At 45.7% G+C, this 24,861-nt stretch overlaps 1 protein-coding gene across 1 annotated transcript in view; it reads left to right on the top strand.

The window, feature by feature from the left end:
• The window catches only part of REV3L (REV3 like, DNA directed polymerase zeta catalytic subunit), a 1,615,620-nt gene that overhangs the window by 1,412,048 nt on the left and 178,711 nt on the right, over positions 1-24,861 (top strand). The window contains exon 23 of the mRNA XM_069607775.1: positions 10,337-10,581. Within this exon, the coding sequence (XP_069463876.1) occupies positions 10,337-10,581 (245 nt within the window). The remainder of the gene's footprint in view (positions 1-10,336; positions 10,582-24,861) is intronic.

The following is a 24,861-nucleotide window of genomic DNA, read 5'->3' as shown; positions in this document are numbered from 1 at the left end:
TCTTCCACTCAGTGGGTAGGGGTCCTGCACCCGAACATCAGCAGCCTGAACTTTCAGGCCTGGATGCTGAAGTGCTGTGGTATGGGGAGTGGGATTTGTCGGAGGACGTTCTGGCCATGCTGCTGCCTGCTAGAAGACCTGCCACCAAGTCAATTTATGCCTGCAAGTGGCATAGGGTTTCGGCTTGGTGCCAGGAGAGAGATCTAGAACCTAGGTCCACTTCCTGTGTTGAAATTTCTTCTGCCTTTGGCCTACAAATTGGTAGAGTGAAGGAGTCTCTTGCAGCCATTTCTGCTGTCAAGGGGACTCCTTTTTCAATGATCTCCGCAAGTATCCCGTTCCTGAAGTCTTTCCAATATGTTTCCCCACGCCAGTTTGTTCCAGCGTGGGACTTACCTTTAGTGTTGATAATTTTAATGGGCACTCCATTTGAGCTTCATAACTCTTCTTTAAGACTGCTCACCCTTGAGATGATTTTCCTGGTTTACATCCCTTCTGCTAAATGGATGAGTGAGCTCCAGGCTCTGTTAATCCTCCCTACTTGGTTTTCTCCAAGGAGAAGGTGGCGTTGAGAGTTAGACCCCCCACTCCTCCTTCCGAAGGTGGTCTTGGATTTTCATCGCTCTCAAAAGATCCAGCTACTTGTCGTCTTTCTTTCTCCTCACCCTTCCAAGGCAGAGGAACGGTACCATCACTTAGAACCGGCGTGGGCCCTCAAGTTCTACATCTGTCGGACATGGGGGAACGGGACCAATTACCAGCTTTTCATTGGTTATGCGGGTACGGAAACAGACCTGTCTCGCTGGATCATTTACTGCATCTCTGAATGCTAAGATCTGGCTGGCAGGGAGGTCTCTGAGCTCACTCCACCAGAGGGTTTGCCACCACCTAGGTACTCTAAAACGGAGTTCCTGTTCTTGGATTCTATGTCTGGTCAGGACGCTTGTTTCGGCAGGGCTGTCCTTTAGAGTTTTCTGGTTTAGCTGGTGTCCTTGCTGTCCTTCCTCCTCAAGGTTGTTGTAGTGCTTTAGGAGTCTATCATAGATGAGGAATCGGTGGGAGGAAAGCGTCCATTAGAAGAACAAATGACTTGCCTTCGGTAATGTTCTTTCTGATGGACGTTCCTCCCACAGATTCCTTATCGCCCTCCCTACCTGCCCCTTTTGGAGTAGCTAGTAGACCTTTGTTCTGCGGTCCCTCCACATCGGAGGGCTAGTGAAAAATTCTGGAACTCTTATGGGACTCGGTGCCTCGATACGTATTGGCCCCGACTTAATGTTCGCATAGAGGCATTGGGCGGGACTGACAGAGCTGCGCCCCTGGCGGCGTAAAATGTTTTCGAAGAGCAAATGGCACTTTGATTTGGATATCATAGATGAGGAACCCGTGGGAAAAATATCCATCAGAAAGCACATTGGCGAAGGTAAGTAATTTGTTCTTCTAGCAGAGCAAACCTTTTGTGTGCTTGATGTTTGGTGTGCCTGTTGAGAGACTTTTTGCTGCTTAATCTCCATAGACATTTATTGAAACCCACAACTTGTTGCTATAGTTTGTATCCTGACATTACTTTTTGAAGGTAAGGAAATCCGTTTTGCTTTACTTATCTTGCTTAGTTCATTTATTTGGGGGCGGGGGAGCACTGATCTGTCCCTATGGCTATCAGTGCAGGCGGACTCTGGCCCCCATTACGAAATTCCTTTTTATTTTTATGCTGCACACATCACTGAGCAGTGAAGTGTGGCAGGGATACTTTGTGTTCCTTTTTTCTTTTGTTTTAGTAACATCTGTTGCTTTCACAATGTGTCAAACTGGTGGGTGGGAGCAGATATTTTTCTACTGTGGTTTTTATTTTTCTCGCATAGACTTTTAAATTTTACAGCATAATGCCATTTTGAGTACCATATACTCCAAAAGGCCCAAACCACACACGTTTCACCTGTTGTTTGGCCAACTGGTCCTTTGGCTGCCTTCTCGCCCTTGGAGGTCTGGAAATTGTGTTTGAGGAAAGCCTTTTCCTGGTAAACCCTTGGCTTTACCAGGTAAAGCAGCAGTATGTGTTCTGGGTTGGATATGGGGACTTGGACTGTCTGTTCCAAATCCACATCTTGGCCAAAGTGTGTGTCTTTTGCTTGGCAGATGTTATGGAAGGAGGCTGAACATGATTGCAAACTCCCTGCGAGTTTGAATGGCGAGGATCCTTACCATTGGTGGGCTTGGGGGTGACCCCATCTTGAACTTGGAGTAAAAGGAGGACTCCTGTTTCTATTCTCCGGATCCTCATTGGAGCCAAGTCCTGTGTGAAGAAGTGCAGTCTTAGGATCCAAGGACGTCTGTTGCAGCAAATCAACTTTGACGTGAGCAAAGTCCCATCAAAGCCTTGCTCCACTGTGCCGATCTTCTGAAAACCCTCATTGATGCTTTAACCTCTGGACCAGTAGGAACAACCAGTCCCGACCCCTGTCAGAGGATGCTGTCTTTTGATGCTTTCAGAAGTGTCCCGGGACCATCCTATGGACTGACCAGCTCCACCCTTCGACCCTTGCTTCTCTGGCCATGGTTCCAAGTTTGGATTTAGGTCACTGCAGACTCTGCTTCTGAGATAAGACCATCCTCCAGCAGTTGCTGTTTCTAGAGTGAAGAGTCCTTGCAGGACAGCTACTTTGTCTCCGCTACAAAGTTTGTTTTCCATGGCCCGAGCATGGTGATATTCGCTGCTGCTCACCTTCGTGTCCAAGGGGTCTCTTGAAATTGTGGCAATCGTGGTGATCTTCATCTTGTTGTGCTTGGGCCATTCCACTGTCCAGTCACAACAGTCGTGCCAGAGCGCAGAACCGCTAGCTAGCCGGACCCAGTCCTGACTCTCTGTTACCTCTGCATCCTTGTCTCCTAGAATCTCTGCAACCAGACCTTTTACTTTAGGGGGGCCAGTGAATTGAACAGCAATGATTCCAACTCAAATCTGTGTCAACGTGCATAGCTCTTCTCTTCCCCCCCTCTCCTGCCATATGATTAAAACCTGTGCAGAGTCCTTACCCTGCTTCTGCCTTACCTGGTTGGTATCAGTGGTATTCTGATCAAGGATTCCCTCCATGCTCTCCATGTTTCCCCTACAGTGGTGGGAATGAGAGAGCACCCCTAAAGAACTTTACTTCACTTTGTTCTTGTGCTCACACTCAACTTTTGACTTTGCCAATCTGCATTGGCCAAAGAGTAGATATCCCCACCAACAAACTATGGATATACAAGGCTTGCATTCGAGCAGCTTTTTCCTCCAACAAGATTGGTGTCGCTTCTCACCACAGTTCCAAACACCCATCCTACAACTATGCCTACAGTATCTGCACAACATGGCCCTGAAAAGTCGAAGGATGATGCTGCATGTCCAGCGGCCAAAGGCCCCAACTCATCTAAAGATGTACCTGATAGCTACTGGCAATGATTGCCGCTAACATTCAAAGAACATTTTACAGGGATCCGACAATGACCAACGCAGTGTGAGTTTTTCTATTCCTGGAACACTCGGGGTCATTCACACATTTTTGATCCCGATGGTCTAATAAGCAATATTGATATGTTTTCCATAGTGGCTCTCCAAGAGACCTGGAACACTGGTGAGATACAAATAGAGAACCGTTCTACTGTGCACGAAGTAGCGATTAAGGGCCGTCTGGGTCGACCAAAAGGTGGGCTTCTAATATCAGTACAGGCTCCCTGGTCGATTGTCAAATTGTCTCAATCTACACCTAATGTGTTAATTGCTAAGATTTCTAATGCAAAAACATGCAAGTAGTGGAAACGGTCTTACAACAATATTCCCACCGCTTTCCGATATGGCTTCTTGGCGATTTTAATGCCAGGATAGGCGAGTTAGCCGCAATTGAACAATTGACCAATAGACCCCAGAAATCGGACATTAAGCCTGTATTTAACACCCAAGGTGGTAAATGGCGTAAACTACTCTAACCTTATAACTTGGTTAGACTAAATGGACTAAAAATGAGCGACTCCCAAATGGCCCCCACTAGTATTGAGGGTTCTTCTGCTGTAACCATAGATTATATATTTTCAAATCAGTTAGGGCTGCAATGTATTGTAGATATGGGAGTTGCCTGTCGTGAAGAAAGTGATCATTTGTCCCTATGTCTCCTCATCGATACATTGCACACACACATGCTTCTACCCGAATTTGACAGGAGCGGCCAGATCTCATTAAACGATGGTCACAACCGGATAACGAGAAAAAACATAATATTGAAGAAGCTTGCACTATGGCGCAGGCTTTACTACCTGATTTTATTTGTTTGGGTGTATCCAATTCCAACTCATGTGAGACACTCATACAGAGCTATTCGTCAATTATGGGCGACATCCAAAGAACGACCATAGAACAACACTCTTACAAACCGGTTTTCGAGAGAGTCAATATCTCATTGCCTGTTCGAAATGGAAATGATAGAATGATTCAGATGGCAAAAAGAAATTTACGCCACAGTATTAAAAGCATTGTAAACTCCTCTATTAATGTGACTTCTGACCCACCAATTACCGTACAAATCAGAGAACTAAAAAAATTCATACAAACAGTGGTTAAAAAATCATAAAAAAGACCTTGAGTTAAAACTGTGGAAAATAATTGCCAGATTGGCCGTATCGGGTAATGGCAATGGGATATGACACTTGATCACAAAAAACGTGATTTAACAAAACACTGTATCAATGAGGACACATGGGCAAAACATATTGCTTCTACCTTGGGCAGTAGTGAACTTGTTGTTCTACCTCTACCGATCCCTGATGTATCTTGGGAATGTAAGCCCTCTGTTCTCTATCATTGCTATCATTGATTAATTGAAATCTTCCCGTGCCGCGGGCCCGGATGGCATATCAAATCTTGTAATCAAAGGCGATTCACCATTATGGGGCGCTGCTGTCCATGCGCTAGTCTGTCACATTGGAAAATATGGAATCCCCCCCCCCATATTGGAAATCTAGTAGCATCTTAACAGTTCACAAGAAAGGGGCTTGGGACAATCCATCAAACTTCTGCATGTTGGCTATGTTAGACTCAACATCCAGAATATTCACAAAAGTTCTCTTACACAAATTGAATACATGGATCAAAGTAAATAAGATCCTTCCATTAAACCAAATGGGGTTTAGAGAAAAATCAAGTACCTGTCATAATCTTCTCATACTAAGTTCTGCCTTTGAACACTCATGGCAGCGACGTAAACTCGATGTATATTGCACTTTCATCGATTTCTCCAACGCATTCGATACTGTCTGCAGGAATCGCCTGTGGCGTAAATTAGATGCATGGAGGATTCCACCGGGCCTGCTTTGCATGTTAATGCTACTACATGCCGACACAACTGTCTGTGTCCCCCTTAATGCAGTGACAAACTATCGAAATCATTGCCGACCCAATGTGGGGTAAACAGGGATGTATGATTGCGGCCATTTTATTTAATTTATATCTTGCTGATATGTTTGGTTTTTGTGTCCTTTAATATTTATGCTGCCAACCCCATAAAAATAAAGGTGTCTTTGGGTTGGCTCGCATATGCAGATGACCTCGTACTTTTGGACTAACCCGCAGGTTTGCAACTAATGTTGAATGCACTTCTCATACTCGAAGGACAACGACCTTAAGATTAATACCGCCAAAAGTAAAATCAAGGTGTTTACGTAGAAACTTAGGCCAAAGAGACTAGACTGGACATTAGCTTCAGAACCACTCGAGCAAGTAATGTGTAACACTCACCTGGTATTCATGGGGACGTCACTCAGCCTGTTCTGACCTTTTACGACCTCAAACCCTTCCCTGGAGTCTACACGACTGGAGACTGGGCCTTGTTTTCTTGGAAAGTGTGCGCTCTGTCCTGCTTTCAGCGCAGGGGCGCGTTGATTGATGTGGGCTCGTTGCTACCTAGTTACTTCACAGCAAGTGTCCGACAGGTAAGTATTTTGAACAGTTCTCTAACTTTGTTCCTTTCCTTCCTTAGATGATGGCCGGCGTCTGGAGATGGCGACGTGCTGCTGAGATGAGTAGCGCTGAAGGTGAGCGAGAGCGCGATGCGACCCTTTCGTGTTTGTATTGAACTGAGTTATTTTTCTGTGTCTTTCAGGTGCCGCGACGTTGTCACCATGGATGCCGGTTATGAAGAAGATATGCAGTGAGTAAGCGCGGTATGCGCAAGGCATAAATTAGTTTTCAAAAATTGATTAGCAGAGTTTGCTAATTACATTTTTCTTGATTAGCAAACAAACCCATTTGATTAGAAATTTTGTACTAATGTTTTTAATGCCACCAGAAGATACTTGTACCCAAGATATAAAATGAGCAACAATACAGCAGTTTTGTATACCGCTGAAGTAAGACATTAGTGAGATAAGTCAGGCCTCGCAAATTCTTTCTGTAAAATGGTGCATGTCACCACAAACCCACTTTAGTTTGGAACAGTGCTGCCACTCAGCAGCCAGCCATGCACAGTGAAACGTATTTGACATTTACTGCAAACAATGTAAAGATTAAATAAGTTTCCAACATCCCCTGCAAATGGTACTGGCCCTTCTTAATATCTTCTCGACTATGCGAGTGGGTGAAAATACTATGTGAGCCCTGGATGAGTGTCTGTAAAAAGGTTAGCTGCATGATTGGACACAAATAAATAGATATGATAAAAAGGCTCTTAAAGCAGTTTGGCCAGCTCTCTAATGTGGGTGCAAATATATAATGCAATCATAATCATAGAGCAAAGTGAGCTCTTGAGGCCAACTACAGTGTACAGTTTTGCAGTAGGTCTGTAGATGTGCAGAATGGATGAAACTATTGATCGCTACTTTAATTAAATATCAAGTTAGCTTTGCATATTCATTATATAAAATACTAAGCAGAGTGGAAGGCATAGCAGGCAGAGAACTGGGCAAACTAGGCAGAATATTGTAGTTTGCGGCCATCTCACTTTCATGGTAGCGGGTATAAACCAACATGGTAAGAAGCTGTATGTAACCAGCAGGCCACAGGACTAGGTTTGCCATCAAAGCATTTGGCTGCATGGTCATGTACATTTTCAAAGGTGTACACTTGTCAATATGTTGCATCTTCCCCAACAAATGAAATCTAGTTGACACTGAGATTTAGATACACTTCACTGTAAAGCATGGAGACAATGCAGTGTATGTAACCTATCATATTTTTAGAAAAGAAATTGAAAGCCATTTAAAAAAAAAGATTTACAGATACTGGTCTTTGGCAGACAGGATACAGTTAGCTTAATAACAGTATTATCCCGATTATTTCTGGTTTGCAATGATTTGAAAAATAAAATGTGCGTAGCACGCCCACACAGGCCGTTTGAAGGGGATGATTACTGCTGCACTCTCTCGCCATTAGCCCCTTTGAACTTGCAGTGAACAGAGAAAAGAGGGTAGAGAGAGCACTGAAGGGCAAGAGAGGAATGCAGGGTGAGCTGTGCTTTAATTGAACAGGGTAACTTAAATAGCTAACTTTGCTACACAAGTGGCAATTTAATTAGCAAACCTACAAAATTGCATAGCAAATTGCTCCGCGACACTGCTTATTTTATGCCTTGTATGCGGCGCCTCTAGATGTTTCCACGCTAACCTGGAGTGTGTTTTCCCTCTTGCAGATGGATGAGAAGTTCCGGAGACAGAGTTCCCCCAGAGCGGCTGGGATTCAGGTAAGCGTTTGAAGTGCCTACAGTCTTTAAAAATAAGCGAAGATTTGCAGAATGCTTACTAATGCCTTTTTTCTGTTGTTTTCCCTTTTCCTCAGGAAGTGGCGTGCCGGGATGGGATTTACACCGCGGAAGATGCCCGTAGAACAGAAGAAGCGATGAATGATGGGCAGAAGCGCCGCAAGGTAAGGCTGTTCCTAACGGTGTTCTTGTTCTTGCAGGAGCTGAGCACAGAAGAAAGATGCAGGCCTACTGGAGACCGATCCGAACACGGTGAGTGTCACGCTGCAGGTGCAGAAAACAAAAAGCATTTTTCTCAGCCTGGGCATGGCTTAAATAGTCTCTGGGTATCCCAGGTGTCTCTGGGCTGAACCACACCCAAAAGACTAGACTGCACATGCAGTTCTGGGAACCGAAATATGTGGGGGCATCCATCTTGTCCCCATCAATGCACTACAAGTCCAATCTCCAATGTTATCCTATGGGAGTGAATGAGTGAGTCTGGTGCCACAAGCGCCAAGTCTGACTCCAAGTGAGTCTTTGGAGGGATGGAGAGGCCCTTGAGGGCCATGTAGGTGATCGTGGCCTGGCTCCAGCCTGACCTCTTGGAGGGCTGGGGACATGAGGGGCAGGAATCATGACATAATGTCATGCAAATATTTAGGTGTAATTGTTGATGACAAATTAAAATGGGACATACACTGGGTCGAATTGAAACAGAAATGTATAATATCACTCAATGCACTTAGCGCTTTTATTGGTCGCAATAATGGCTATTGTGCATCGGCAGTTTTGTCCATATATAACACCAAAATCCTGGCAATGTTATCATATGCTGTAGCAATTTGGAGCCAAAAATGTAGAACACGCATTATCAGGTTTGAAGCAAAACCTTTGTGAAGATTATTCTGTCTCCCCCAATGCATAAGTGTCGAATACTTATATCTTGAATTTAATATCGAGGGTATTTGGAATGTTTATATAGCCCAAGGAGTCTTACTTTACCACCGCCTAACCGCTATGCATACAGAAACTATTATTGTCTCCTATATGAAGGCCTTCTTAGACCTTGAAGACAAAATACCGATTGGCACAATTGGTGCTTTAAAGCAGTTACATAAGAAGTGGTTATATGAGGGCCTTGCTACATTCCTTGCTGGTGATATAAAATATTGGCTGAAAGGGTAAAATTGGCAAGTGTGCCTTCTTAGAAAATATTCATCATATCGAAAATGTATCATCAACTTGACCTTTGTAAGGAGAGACGGTCTCGAACGTCTATTCCAAAATATATTTCTGCCTACCCTGCCCTGCACATCTTTCGGAAACTTGCTACTTAAGTTTAATGTTTCGGTAGCTTTATCACCGAAAAGCTGGAAGAACAAACTAGTATATCATCACACACATTGTCGGCTGTGTGGTAATCTTGTTAATGAAACAGTGTTCCCCTTGATTACGGAATGTCAAAGTCTTGTGTCTCTACGCCTTAAATATTTCAAGGAAAATAATAATGCAGTAAATGTGATTGAAATACCTTCACTATGGTTGGATTTCAAACAAGGCAACGATATTAACCTAATGTTCTTCATTGTTAGGTTTTATCTGCACATAGTAGAAATTTGAAAATGTCTCCAATAAACTGATTTGTGTGTTTAACCAAATTTTAACCAGATTGTAATCAAAATGCTGAATGTATTTTTATACTTATTGTATGTTGTGTTATACAAAGCCCTGTTGGTAAATGTATATCAAATAAATAAACTTAAACCTTAAAGACTCCTCCATCCCTACTGAGAGTTAATCTTGGGATTTATAGGCAAATAGGCCCCATTCTCTCTAGCAGAGAGACTTTTGAAGTGCTAGTTGCCTTATTCCATAGGGCAGTGTAATAGTTACTTAGCTGTTTAACTTTACTGCATACAGTTTACTTTCATTTCTTACAAGAACTAAAATTGTTAGTGTTCTTTAGTAAGAAGACCCCACAGTGAGTGTATATATGTGCATAGTGTGGATTTAGTGATATTACTTACCTTATATTTACATTGCAAAGTGTGCTGGCCTGCTAAATATTGTATTGTTATATTTCATTGCCTTGAATTATTGAAGTGCCCTGTGTGTCTTTGAACCTTTACACCACTCACGAACATCTTCAAGAGACTAGGCCTTACTGCTCAGTCATATACTGTGATAGTCTGGCTAGACTTGAGTGCCTTTTCCCTGTTCACTTTAATAGGGTGGCCTCTCAGAACCTTGCCCAGGGTTCATTCTGAAACCCACCTTAAAGGTGCCTAAAGGATGGATGGATCTAAATACATCTTAAACACTGACATTGCTCTGGACAACCCTCCACACAATCAGTTTTCTGCTTGCCATGCCATTAGAGAAGGGGAAGGACCATATGCAAATAATTCTGGGCCTAACCCCAAAAGAGGCGGTCTAGACCAAGCTGCTAGTTCACATCTCCTCTTCACAAGACGACATGTTTCAGTCTCTAAAAGTACAATTAGTGACTTGTACCTTTGGGAGTCTATCTTTGAAATTGAGTGTACACCCAAAAGTGATGCCTTTGTGTGCTTATGTGATTCAGTCTTTCAGTGGTGTTCTTAATTTTTTTTTCCGTTTTTCTTTGCTTTTAGTACCGAGTTGAGTCCATGATGCTGCGAATTGCAAAACCAATGAATTACATCGCTGTGACTCCAAGCGCTCAGCAGCGAGCTCAAATGAGAGCGCCACAGTGTATACCCTTAGTGATGGAGCCAGAGTCACGATTCTACAGCAACTCTGTTCTTGTGTTGGACTTTCAGTCTCTGTATCCATCAATCGTGATAGCTTATAACTACTGCTACTCTACTTGTCTGGGACTTGTGGAGAATGTTGGAAAGTAAGATGTCGTCTTTTTCTTTTTTAATGTATCTTTAAATTAAACAGTTTATTTTGTATAAACCTATTTAGATTTAATGTTCAGTTGGTGCCCAAGCACAGATTTGTGTTGAGCATCCTTGATGCAAAACGTTGGTTCTGTACATCTGATTGTGTAATTAAAGTATACTTAAGCAGGAGGAGCCAAACTCAGCGGTCCTCTTATCGAGCGTCCTCCTTTGTTTATCACTCCAGTTATGACGCAATATGATCTGTTACCTGGTTTCTGCCAACCGTTGCAGACCGGGATACAGAGGTATTCTTCCTTTCCTCTCCTTCCCCCAGAAGCTCACCGTCTCCAGAGCTCCGGTTCTCTCTAGGCTGGACTATTGCAACAATCTCTTTCTAAATCTGCCTGTCCACAAGGCCTTCTTGGGTCTGGGGCCTCAATACCTTCAACTCTCTCTCCCTAAATATCTTCATTCTCGAGCTCTCCGCCTCAACTCCCTCAGGGTCAGTCGCTTCTCCAAGCAATGAGTTGGTGGTAGATCTCTTTCTTCGGCTGGTGCCTCCCTCTGGAACAGCCTCCCTTAAACTTGAGGAGAACCATCTCTGGTTTTGGAAGCACCTCAAAACTTTTCTCTTTGCTTTTTCTCCTCCCCTGCTCTGCTGACCTCCTGGCTTTAACCGGAACTGCACTGGCTACCTGGACACCTTCTGATCTCGGGCCCATGTCCCTCCCAGCCAGCGTCACACAACTGCATTGCCCACCTGGCAACCCCCACACTTGGGGACTGTTTCTGTATCCCTACAGTCCCCCTACCAGCCCTTGACACCTGATGTCTGAATTTAGCCATGCACTTGCCACCTGCTGGCTGTTACTCACTAGTTTTATCTATTCTTAATTGTTTTATCTATTCGCATGAACTGCACTGTCCCTGCCCCCTTCCCACGCACTTGCGCAATCTGAATGACACCTGGCCTAGTAGGATCGTTGTCTGTCCTCCCTTTGTTCCCCTCCCTTGCCTCATTGCGCCTTGAAACACTTGTGTATAGGCGTGTTATAAATGCCATATCATATATATCATAGCATACAGTGTCTGTCCTGCAACAATGTTAGTGTTTGGAAAAGGAAATGTTTATTCATTTGTTTAAGGCAGTCTAATATTTTAGTTTGAACTGTCAACGTTAGGACATTTTTTCATTCATTATTTTCAATTCCATATCCACTCAGGACATCCAGATCATAGATGGGTGAGGTTTCTATTTGTGTTTTTTAGTGTGTAGTGCGTCTGACACTCGTTTGATTGGCAATACTATACAAGGAATGTTTGTTATCCATGGGTTTGATATACATACTGTGATGAAATCTCCTGCCTAACCTTGGGGGAACAATGGTATGGTGGTGAAAGGGCTGGGGGCCACCTCAAGATAGTGGATGCTGCACCTAGAGAATGTATACGGGGTAATCCCCTGACCACCCTCACTAGGTCACTGCACAAAGCCAGGTGGCAGTCTCAGAACCACTTATACCAACAGCCCTCAATGACCACTGTAGGGAGGTAAAAGTCTGAAAAAATGAAGGGCGATCCAAAGAATACCTATAGCAGCGGTACTCAGTTACCAGGGGAATCCAGACGTGGACTCCTTGCTCACTGTTGTTAGAGAGGCACAGCTCCACCTCACTGATGATGCCCAACAAGGCTGAAACATGTGTTTGGGGTTGCTGTTGTTACTCTTGTTCAGAGAAGACTTGCCTACCATTTCGGTGCTGGACTGCCCCATGGCAGGACAAAGACTGATATGCAGGGATATTTCTCCTCTGTGAAAGGGACAGTGACCTAAAGACTTGGTTAAGACTCTCCCAGGGGCCAGCCACCAAAGAACAGGTCAATGGGCTGTGTTTGTGCTGGTAGAGAAACTCCCAGACCCCCCTTTGTTTTGTAAGTTACAAAATAGTGTGAGACGATGTTCTCAAGAAAAGAAAGAACTGTTCACCAAATAAGTCAGGATGGTATGTCAGGGTTCTCCCTTTTCCACGTTTTTAGCACTGGACAAGGCGGGACTCTTGAGCGCAGCACACTCCTGGGTCTCAAAAGCATTAGGTTATAGTTCTTTGCAACAATACCAGGATCTTCTGGGGCCAAGTCTTTTTTAGTGCAAAAGTATATTGCCTTAGAAGGCCTAGCGGACCATAAAGAACAAACAAAGTATCTTCATTAAATCTTCACGTTGGGCGATTTCTCTTCACCATTGGATCCCCCTCAACCGGGCTCCGATCCTTCTTACTACCTGGGCCTCCCTTGGTCGCTTTCACTACGGCCTTTTGCTCAAAATTATTTAATTTGTATTCACAAGTCTCAATGTATTTTTAAACAATCTTTCACTGTGTACATCCCTCAGCTGGGTTCACTCTTGTCAACACAATGTTCATAGGGTTAACTTACTTCACCCCATCTTGCAGGCATCCCTCAGCCGGGTTCACGCGTGCCAGTTACACAGTTCACTTTGCTTTACACAATGCAGGATTTTCTTCCCTTTGCTTTCCTCTTGATTACGGGTCAAAGACTTTCGATTGTACAAGGGGTTTTACTCGACCCTTATATGACCACTTTCACCTCTTGCGTCGGCTCTCCTCAGGCCTCAAGGGATCTGTACTTTTAACAAAATGGGACTGGTCAGAGTTTTTGGAATGAGCACCCATGTGGCACCAGACCATTCTGCAGCTGGTCTCTCCCTGGATTGTTTCAACAGTTCCGTAGCACACAAGTTTTTGTTCTTGATTCACATTCCCTCCGACTCACCGGCTGTGATGAACCTCTTGGTATTTCTTGTCTCTGGCGTCAAGGGCGGTACCACGGTAACAAGTGTCTCTCCCTGACTTGGTTATCAGCGTAGGAGGGCTCAGTGCACTGCAGGCATTTATTATACCACATTAGCTTTTGTGCCTGGCCTTAAAATTCCTTTCACGGATGCTTTGCGGGTCTGGGTTGAAAAGGGCAAGGGCACTTCCCTCCTTGTCGTTGTTAGGGAGAATTCTCATTCTATGGCTAGTTTCCGTCACCTAGTGAGTCCCCCTGCAGCTTTGCTGGATTTCTGGAGTTTATTTTTCCACTTGGTAAGAGTGTGAGCCTTTTTCCCACTCTTACATGTGTTTTGCCATGTGTATTTTTACTGTTTGTGTAATTGTGGGCTCTGGAGGACACCACTCCATGAACCCCACTTTTTATGTGTGTTACACAGCACCCTCAGTGCAGAGACACAGGGTTGTCTTTGAGATTTCCCACTGACTCCATTTTCTGGGGCTGACTACTGTCCCCCAGAAAACAGATAAAGTTGCCATTTACTTTACATAGTCATTTAAAACTACAGACCCAGTACACCCCATCTTACATGGAGTACTGGAAAGGGTTAACTCCTATCCTGTTTTGTCTGTGCCTTTCTGAGCTTTGTTTTGCTCTTTCAACATTCAGACTCGGCTGGTGACAGTGGTATCTACCCTAACATTTCTACCGCGATTATATTATATAAACGTGGTACTGTTCCAGACTATCATAGTAGCCTCGAACATAAACCCGCTTGACCAAATACTCTTTCTTTTGGCTCCGGTCGGGTTTATTCACCATTTCTTGTTGTTAAAGTCCGTCTTGTGTTTTACTTTGCGTGGAAAACCAGGTTTGCCTCCTTTTGTTCACCGTCTTTTGGTGGGCTTCTTCCAAGAAGCCCTCCTCTTGGCGCCTGCGTGTCTAGGTGGGCTGTATGTGAGGGAGGGGTGTAGTCACCCGCTGCACAGGGTATCCTTGGAAACCCAAGTCACACTTTGGCATGATTGGCTAAGGTGGTTGTCCGGGCCGGACAACCGCCCTGCTCTGTGATTGACAGCCAGGCTGTGTGAATGGGGGATTTTTGCATAAAAGGAAGGACTCTTGGGCTGGAAGTCTGAGTCGCCACTGGAACTGCAAGGAACTGAAGAGAAGCGGAGAAGAAGACGGCTGCTGCAACTACCGAGTCCCGGTCAAGCCCTGCTGCAGTCCTGAGGTATCTACCCTTCAACGACAAGAGAAGATCCAGTCCGCAGTCTTCTTCCCTTGAGCTTGGTGGGATCAACCAGCTCATCTTTCACAGCCAGAGGATGCTCTTCGTGGTCGAAATCGCTGCACACTGCTGTAGTGGTCCGCATAGCCATCTGTAGAGCCTCTCCTGTTTTAAAGGAGCGCACCTTTTATTCACCGTTGCTGCTGCTGGCTTCATCCCTGGCAAGTGCAGTTCACCGTTGCTGCTGCTGGCTTCATCCCTGGCAAGTGCAGATCACTCCAGACGTCGTCCTTCTTGTCTCCACGACTGAAGCTGCAAGAACCGTGAGTCTGGGCAACCAGTTGGACTGGCTGTGTGGTCACAACATTTGTTTACAAAACTGTAGTACCACTCCCTGTATTTGGAGTGATCATCATCTGATATCGGCCAACCTAAAGTTGCCATGCTATGCACACAAACAAAACCCTCACATTAAGACAGAAATTAGAAATTTTAAAAATCTAAATGAACTCCATCTAAAGCCTTGCTTGGAGAAAATTCTGTGCTCCTTTCAGGATCAGGATTCATGTGCCGAATTGCTTGACAAATACAACAGACACTTACACGAGTTAGTTGAAACCGTGGTGCCGCTCACCACCAAACTAACTAGAAGGATTAGTAACAACCAAAAATGGTTCACATCAGAGCTTCTTCTATTGAAGAAGGAAAAACGGAATCTGGAAAGAAAATGGATCATAGATAAATCGGCGGATAGTAAAGAGAGTTGGAAAAGGAAGGATAGGGTATATAAAGAGAAAATTAAGTCAGCCAAGGCCAATTTCTTCAACAAGGAAATTGAGCATGCCGATAACAATACAAGCAAACTCTTCAATATTTTGAAGAGTATAGAAAAACCTACATCTCTAACTCCCCCGTTTACGCCATCTGAGGAGGACTGTAATATGGTGCTTAACGCATTCCAAGCCAAAACGGAAAAGGCGAGACAAAATATTATTAAGGCCAGAACTACTTCTAATCAGGAGATCTGCCTCACCGAAGGAAACACACCTGTCGGAGAACAACTCTTTAAATTTGACCCTATTTCCGAAGCAGATATGCTTGAGGTGATGAACAATATGAAACTCTCTACTTGCACAGAAAATATTCTGCCCCCTGGCATCATTCTTAAACACAAGGATATATTTGCCCCCATCCTCCGGAGAATAGTGAACGCCTCATTTCACGAGGGCTCGGTGCCTAAAGACCTGAAGAGAGTCACCATCACCCCACTTGTTAAAAAAGCGGGACTAGATCCCAAGGATCCCGCTAACCTTCGTCCCATAACTAACTCGAATTTTGTTCTCAAATTGTTGGACAAGGTAGCCACACAGCAACTCCAACACTTTGTTGAGAACCAGGGGCTTCTGCACCAGCAACAATCCGGCTTTAGAGCATCCCACAGCACTGAAACCGCTATGCTAGACTTGCAGAATCAGATGCTGACTATGCTGGACGATAACAAATTGGGGATGCTTATGCTCTTAGACCTTAGTGCAGCGTTTGACTTGGTGGATCACCACCTTCTCATCAAGGCGTCGGGGGAGAATGTTGGCTGCTCGGAGAGTGCCATCGATTGGCTCCTATCCTTTCTCTCCAACCGTCAAGCAAGAGTACATTGGGGTAGCAGTTTCTCCATCCCATGTGACGACATATTCGGAGTGCCTCAAGGGGCCAGCTTATCCCCAATGCTTTTCAATATTTATATGCGCACTTTGTGCAGCCTTCTGGTGAAAGCCGGAGTGTCATTTACCAATTATGCAGATGACACCCAACTCATATTGGAGTTGGGGGGTAGGGATCATGCCATGGATAGTGAAGTGCTCTCCAAGGTTTACAAGTTAATAGACGACTGGATGCAGGCAAATTGGATGTGCCTGAACGACTCGAAAACCGAATTGATGTTGTTTGGCTCCAGTCGTCAGTTGGAAAATCTAGGGGCAGAGTACAGCTCTTTTCAAATAAAAAACGCCATTATCCAGGTGGTTCCCAAGGTGAAGACTCTGGGTATGATGGTCGATTCAGTTGTTGACTCTCACGCCCAGACTAACTTTCTCCAAAAAAACTCAGCTTACTATCTCAGGCTTATGAAAGCAATCACACCACTACTTAATGAAGTAAACAGGGCAACGATAGCCAGAGCCATCATTCTTTCACGGCTCGACTATGGTAACGCCCTGTTGCTGGGGGACGCAACAAGGGATCTATCCAGTTGTCAAGTGATCCAGAACAACGCGGTTAGATTAGTAAAAAATTTGAAAAGGAAAGACCATGTTACCGAAGAGAGGCGTGCTCTGCACTGGCTTAGAGTAGAAGAACGTATCAAGTTCAAAACTCTCTGCCTGGTACACAAGTGCCTTTATGGCACAGCGCCTGCTTACTTGAAAACACACATAGTGCCCTACAACCCCAGCAGAAACCTACGCTCGGGTGGCAAATGCCTCCTGTATGTGCCCAGGTTCAAGCTCAAAACAGGGCTGGGCAGATCCTTTCTTGTGCTAGCTCCTAAACTGTGGAACAGCGTCCCCGAAATCCTTAGGTCCGAAGTTAATCACTTTGCTTTTAGGAAGATGTTGAAGACACACCTTTTTACATGAGATCTTGGTTAGTACTTGTTCCCATCGTCTGTCTCATATGTTCTGTTCGTCTTGTAGTACCGGTGTTTTATGTACAAGCGCCCTGATGCCCTCGGGCTACCAGCGCTATACAAAAACAAAATACAATACAATACAATACAATACAACTACCAGGAACAACTGCCGTAGCACCAGCTTCTCCAAAGAATAAGGTACTGTGTCCAGCTTCGGGCAACTAGGGTGAACTCTTTTCTCATCATCCAAGGCTTGCCCTTGTCTTCCGTCCCTCTTATAATTTTTGCTTCTTCTGTTGACAATATCCAAGTACTCCTGGCAATCTTCAATCGTGAACTCTCTGACTGTGTGATCCTCGACAACAGGAACCCGGTTCCACTTGACACTGGCGCAGGCCTATTGACTTTTATCTTCTTTTCAGAAAGTGTTCTCTGATTCTGTCTGCCTTGACAAAAGTATTGCCTATGATTTTTGCCCCCAACTCTCTTTTGTTAACTAAGGTGCTAAGTGTGTTTTAACTCCGGTAACATTTCTTCCTGCGAATACGCGTATCTTTAGTAAGACCGAACTGTCATTATTGTCAAAAAGTGATCGCATATGTATTCCCGGTAACGCCTTTTGTTTCGTAACACCGGTCTGTCAAATCATAAGGTACTTACCTTGAGTTGTTCTGCACAAAGAGAATTGGTTGTGTGTAGTGTTTTTTACATGTGGTTTTAATTAAATAGAAGTGAAGTGTTTTGCAAACAGATAGTCTAGAAATAAATGTACTTTTACTTTTCAACCAAAAACCTTGAGTCAGTGTTTGCTTGAGTCACAGTAATTGTGGTCCTTTGTGTAATTTCTACTACTGCTCATTTGCTCTTGAGATAAGTCTGGCTGCTCCACTACTGCTACGACTTTAACAGTGTAGTACAGGCTTGTACCAAAGGTGAACTTGTATTACCACTTGTAGTCTTAATTGTGTGTATTGGTCGCTAAGGGCACTACACAGGATTCCGCTTAACAGTCCTTTTGGTTATTGCCGCCTTTCTCCTCCTTTTTAACTGCCGTCCTGGAATAGTCTCTCGTCATGCAGTCTACCTTGCTCAAGGTGTGCTATCGTGCTCCACCTTTTATCCTTGTGGGGAATTGCCTGACTCTGCCTGACCCTTGTGTTGGGACATGTTGGGTAAACAGCTTTGGTGTTAGTCCATTGTCTTTCGTGGTCTAAGAAAGTGTTTGTGTCGGAAAAGGGGGTGAGGGCATAGTTTCTTAGCATCCTATGGAGTAGGATGGGGAAACGTGTTATAAGGATGGGGTCCTGTGTCTCACCCGTCAGCGTCCCACTTCCACTCCCCATGGACCCCCATCCAGGTGATCCTCCCTCACTGGTCCACCTCCAGGAATTGGATCCAGTAGCGATGTCCGTGTCCTGGCCACCTGGATGACAGATCCCCGGGGACTAGCGGATGCGACACCTTCAGGCTTCTCACAGTACGAAGCAGATGTCGGGAATGGATGTTCCCTCCACTCCAAGGGTCGCAGCTCCTTTGCAGGACTACTAAAAATCTTCAGTAAAACAGGGCTCCTCCAGGACAGCAGCAGAAGTTGGTAACCAAGCCTTCTTCCGACAGATCTCTGGTTTCTTCGCAGGTCTCTCAGCTGGATGGGATTCTTGGCTCTTTCAGGTTTCTCCATCAGGATCTCTGAGGAATGGGTGCAAGGAGGGGGGGGTCCTCTTCTTATCCTAAAAGCCATGTAAAAGCAGCTGCCCTCACTAGCCAATGACGGGATGGACACACGGACGCACGCACGCACATGCACGGATGGGCACACACACACAGACGGACACACACACGGACAGACACATGCAGACTGACGCACACACAGACAGACAGACAGACAGACAGACAGACAGACAGACAGACAGACAGACAGACAGACAGACACACACACACACACACACCAGTTTGTGGATTGGGGCCATACCGTCCCAGCCTGCATCCTGCAAGCAAACACACAGAGACCTCCAATAGTCCCCCAGAAGCTTCTGCTCTGGGCACTGTAAATCCTTATAAGGGTTTTTCTTGCCTCTCAGGCCAGGAAGAAGACTAAAGAACAAGATGGCAAATTGACAAGCGAAAAATCTCGTGGCACGGCCATGTTTCACCAGTAGCCACAGTTAGTAGCCAAAAGCGGTAAAGCTAAAGCGAAAAGTCCATACAAGTGGGGGAAAAGTCACTGCTGCCACAGCTTATCTTTTTAGCACACCTAGAGTAACCGAAAATCCTATGAGTGTTGGTCTAGGGCAAAACGAAAATGTACCCCATTGCACTCACTACAGTGTAAGCTGCATTGTACAATGATAAAAAGTTACCACAAGTGATACCAAGTAACAGAGTAGTAACACTGTAACACGACTAAGGGAAACAAGGTTTCCCAGTACAGACAGCCTGAAGGACATGTCAGTTTCGACATAACATATGAGCAAATGCCAGTGCAGTGAAGCTTAAGGCTTCACTGCACTGTAAAAAGTACAAGTCGGATTAAAAAATAAAAGCAACAAGTTTGGAGGTTCCATAAAGATGGAAGGAAAGGTGCAGTAAAGAGAAGCCTTTCCTAACATTTACAGACTTACCCCCCTGTCAGTATCCAGAGTGCTTCCCTTCCCTTTGAAAAACTGTCTGTCCTCTGTTCATTTACAAGTTGGGTTGTATTTTGTAGTGTTTTAGAACTGTCTGTTGTAATAATAATAATAACGTAGATATTTTTATACAACCTTGACTGGACAGTCCCTTTTATCATTGGGTAATAATGATATTTTCGCTGTGTTGCAACTAACCAACGATCCACGACCTTGCAGAGATAAGCCTGCCGTTCCGTCCACGCTACCAAAATTGGACAAGGAGGTTTATAATTGACTTGTTTCCAATCTGTTCGGATCCCTTCTGGTGTACGAGAGGTGAGGGGCTGATTGATGGTTTAGAGACCCGCATTCATCCCTGGACCACTGGTGCCCCAGAATTTGATTTGTCACACTGTGAAACACAGGTAAGTACTCAGTTGCATTGCAATTAGAAAGAACACTTAAGGATAATCCTAGAACAGCTTCCTTAACTTTGATAAAGGCCAACCATAAGATGGTTTGGGGCCTTGTGCCCAAAAGTCACCAGTTTCAAAGTAAATACTTTACAAGTAGGTTTAAGAGATTGATGCTGGTGGTTGATTCATAAGAGTAAAACAAATTGGCTAAAGTTCAGTTAAGTAAATTGACTCAATACCAGTTCTTAGGATAGTTCTACAAAGGATCATTGGTTAGGCTTCCACCGACCAAAGTTAGGAAAGTGTGATTTAGGGACAGGACTTTACACCCATCTGTATGGAGGACGGAGAGGGGATACAGAAACCGGTATATAAACGTCTCCACCCCCGCTCCCTTTGTTAACTTATTTCCGTTTATAACGTGCACATTCACCCAAAGGCATCTTGGTGCGAATATTCCCTCAGTAGCTGCTCAAAAAGGAGTTTTTTTCAGGCCCTACCTGTATTGAAATTGATTCTCAGTCCTTCTAAGGTCAGGAGGTGGACCATTCCACAGGTTTGCAGCCGTGAAGGAACAGGCCCGTCCTTCAATTCGGGTTAATCGAATTTTAGGGATTGCCACCAGATTAGCCTTACCAAAGCGAAGTATTCGTCCTGGAACGTATGGCCAAAATGTATCTCTGAGGTACAACGCCCCATGGCTGTAAAAGGTCCAGTGGACCAGATGCATGGACTTGAACTTAATTCTCTGGGCACACAGGAAACCAATGCAGAGCACGAAGCACAGGACTGATGTGTGCTCCGTAAGGAGAATTAGTGGCCACCCGAGCTGCAAGATTTTGCAACAGCTGCAGGCGATGGATGGTGCCGACAGGTTGCGCTAGGTAGAAAGCGTTGCACTAGTCAATGCGACTGGTAATAAGGGATGCCCCTACCAATGGTTGCAAATGACTACGGACGGAGGGAGGGAGGGGGGGGGGGGGAGTACTTTTCGGAGCACTCTAAAAAGAAAAGTGAACCGTTTTGCACACTGCACTCACTTGCAGGGTCATAGAAAGAGAAGATGACGGAAGAACCCCCAAATTCCTGACAACCGTCACAGGAGTAGGAAGATCACTGCGCGTGGAGGGCCACAATGAAGATGTCCAGAGTGGGACCAGAAAGGGAATCCACCACCAGGACTTCGTCTTGTCTCCATTCACCGTAAGCCAGTTGGCACTCATCTACCGCCCTGCCCCCAACCACCAACAGGCACACACAACCCTGACGACACCCAGGCCCGGTCCAGGTCTAATTGGACCGGAATTTGGGTGGTGTAGGAGTAGCATCGGAAACCATGGGAGCGGATGAGGCGGACCAGCGGCTGAACATAGTCGTTAAAAGGTATGGGTGACACGGCAAAGCCCTGAGGACCACCACAAGTTAGTGCACATGGAGACGATAGAAAGGGTGACTGTAACAGTGACTGGCTCCTATCAGTTAGGAATTAGGTGAACCAGGCCAGGACGTGCCCAGCGAGGCCTGCCGCTGCAATCCGGGGCAGCAGGATGGAGTGGTCGAAATCAGGGGCCCCACTCCACCCTGGCCAACTAGCATGGTTAAATCATCGCCCACTGACACCAGGACACTCTCTGTGCCTTGCCCTGGTCGAAACCCAAACTAAAAGGAGTCGAAGAATAGAGAGGTTTCCAGAAAGGAAGACAGAAGAGGGGACACTAGGGATTCGAACAAATTCATGAAAAAAGGGAGAAGCGAGATAGGGCGAAAGTTCGTCAACACTTATGCATCCAGTGATGGTTTCTTCAGGAGAAGGATAACAGTCGCCTGTTTCCGTTTAGTTGGATTATAACCTGTCTGACAGGCAATATTCACAGCTTCCGTGACCCAAGAGATCATGCCAGGCATAATTACTTTAAGGGTTGCCAACGGAATCTGATCCGAGGGAGCGGGCCTATGCCCCTATCTCCCCTGACTCTCTTTTTCCAGAGACCAATGCTGGTGTTCCGAAATTCGTTGGGGACACAGTCTTCTGTGCTTAGACCCATTGAAGGCCCAAGGGTCACGAGTGCAGAGGTCACTTTCTGGCACAGGATTTAGTTTTGGTCGGTGACAGCATTTAGGAATCTGTTCCAGACAGCTTCCAGTAGAACACCCAAACGAGAATAGATGAAGACTTCTGCGGGGTAGACTACATCAGGCACCTCCCGGAATGGAAGGAGTGGCAACAGGAGTCCCCACGGTTAAACCACGACAGCCGATCTTCAATGGACGAACGGGTCAGGCCCAGCACAACTTCCCTTCATGCAAGAGTGCTAGAAATGCAGGAGCAGATATCTTGTTAAACAAGTTAAAGATCCTTTAAGTTCCAAGGATGTACTTGGAATGGCGACGTATGCAGTGAGGTAACTCAGGAGAGAACTGGTTAGCCCACTGGTTGGTCCAGGGACACTTCTGAAGGTTCAGATCCTTGAGCCGGTGTTGAGACTGGTTGTTCCAGCGGTCGAAGCACTGACAAGGGTCTTCTTCTTGCTATATGGAGAGAGGAGCAGGGCTTCACTGGGACATCACTTAAGTCATTGGTGGTCAGATTAAGGTGTCTTCCTCGGGTCATCAGGCTGCACTTCGTAGTGGTTTTGGCTCCAACAATGATATGTCGAATAGCTACAGGAAATCCCAGCCCAAATTTCATCTAAAATTTGGACTGGGAGCATGCAAACACCACCAATTTTAAGGATCAGCCCCATTCAAAGAGTCATTGGCTATCCAATCATGGAGAGCCTGCCGGCCACATCTGACTGCATCAGACATTCAGACACTAGGGATGGGGACTAGGCAGTACCAGAGACACTCACACCCCTTTCCCCAGGAAAGGGCACTCCACATTAAGCATTTGCTGGCCAGAGAATGGGAGGCAAAAGAAGAAGCAAAAAATATTGTGGCATGGCCAATTTAGGGTGCTAATCACCTTTAATAGCCAGAAGTGCATCAGTAAAATGTTCCAAAAAAGGTACAAATATCGCTGCTGCCACAAGCTTGTCTTAAGCACATTGTCAAAGTAACCAAAACGCCATTCTATAAAATGATGAGGATACAAAGTATCCTAACAGCACTTCACTGTAAGGCAATGTGTGCAATTGTAATAATGCAAGAAATTCATGAGACAGTCTTTCAGTACTGATAGTCTTAGGGACTCGCTAGTTTCCCCATAAGAATGAGCAAACGAGCAAGGAAAGTAAAGTAGAGGGCTTTACTTCCCCCCAAAATGTCAGGGCCCGGTTAAAACGAGCAAAATGAAAGGGTGTTGCACAGAAATCTATGGGAGAAAAGCAGCCGAAAGAAAACCTTTCCTAACAAGGGGCTCTCCTCCCCTTCACTACAGCCCACCCTCCTCTGTGGCCTTAGTGGCTCACTTATTCTTCACAGGAGCAACCCCTTGTCCAGGGTTTGGAGGGGCTCTTCTCCCCTTCACTAGAGCACAACCCTTTTTAGCTTTCAGTGGTATTAGTCTCCCTCTCACTGGAGCAGACCCCTCTTTTGAGGTTCAGAATGCTCATGTGCCACTCACTGGTTCACACCTCTTTTCTGGAGTTCAGGGGCCTCCTCTCCCCCTCATTGGAGCACCCCCCTTTTCTGGGCTCAAGGATCTCCCCTGCCCTGGAGCTCACCCACTTCCTCCAAAAACACCTCGCCTCTGCTCCCAGCCCAAAAGACGCTATCTGTGTTTGTGTGCGTCCAGCGTCTGTTGGTAGCCACCAGTCTTCTGAGCTTGGTTATTGGAAAGTTATTTTGGTTTCTGGCCTGATGTGGTAGGTTCCCCACTGTGCCTGTTGTGTGGCAGTCAGTTGTCAAGGGTGGCAGCCTTGAGGTTCACCTGTAGCAGGAGTGAGTGTAAGGAGTAGTGTGTCGTTGATTGTCTGGATTTTTGTGTTGGCGGTAGTTGTGCTCGCTGTGGGGCGGTCAGTTCTGGTGACAGCTTTGAGGCTCTTCTGTGGCCGGGAGGTAGCTGCGAGTGTTTCGGAATCCTGAGGCACTCCATGCAGCAGGGCTCCTGGAAGTCGGTGCTGGAGGCTCTGGCGGGTCGCACACAGGAGGCCAGAACCGGTCTTGAGCAGCTATGGAAGGTCCGGGAGGAGCTATCCTTTTCAGCCTTCAGCCTTCTGCTCAGAGGAGACTGCATTGTTGTGCCTCAAGCCAACGTGAAGGATGTGATTATTCTTGCCCACCGTGGCCACCAGGGTGCCGCCAAGACCAATGCCCGCCTCAGACTGAAAGTATGGTTCCCGGAACTGGAACGGAAAGTGGACGACTGTGTGGTGGCCTGTGTCTGGTGTCAGGCGGCGTCTCCTCTGCAGCATGAGCCAGTCATCGAAGCGATGCCTCGAGGGATGCGACCATGGGAAGTCGTTCATGCAGACTTTGGCTCCACCACGATGGGCCCCCACTTCCTGGTGCTGGTCGACGTATACTCTCGATACCCGGAAGTGGAGTTTGTGGAGTCTGTGGCGTTTGAACACGTCATGGTGGCCGTGAAAAGGTGTTTGCGGCCCATGGATTCCCCCACACACTGTGCTCGGACAACGGGGCACCGTTCCAGAGCGAGCGGTTCTCCGAGCTGA

This window comes from Ambystoma mexicanum, chromosome 4q, assembly GCF_040938575.1.
Source record: "Ambystoma mexicanum isolate Mex_15411 chromosome 4q, UKY_AmexF1_1, whole genome shotgun sequence".
Classification (NCBI taxonomy): domain Eukaryota; kingdom Metazoa; phylum Chordata; class Amphibia; order Caudata; family Ambystomatidae; genus Ambystoma; species Ambystoma mexicanum.
The sequence above is the reverse complement of the archived record's forward strand: the minus strand, read 5'-3'. Positions and strand labels throughout refer to the sequence as shown.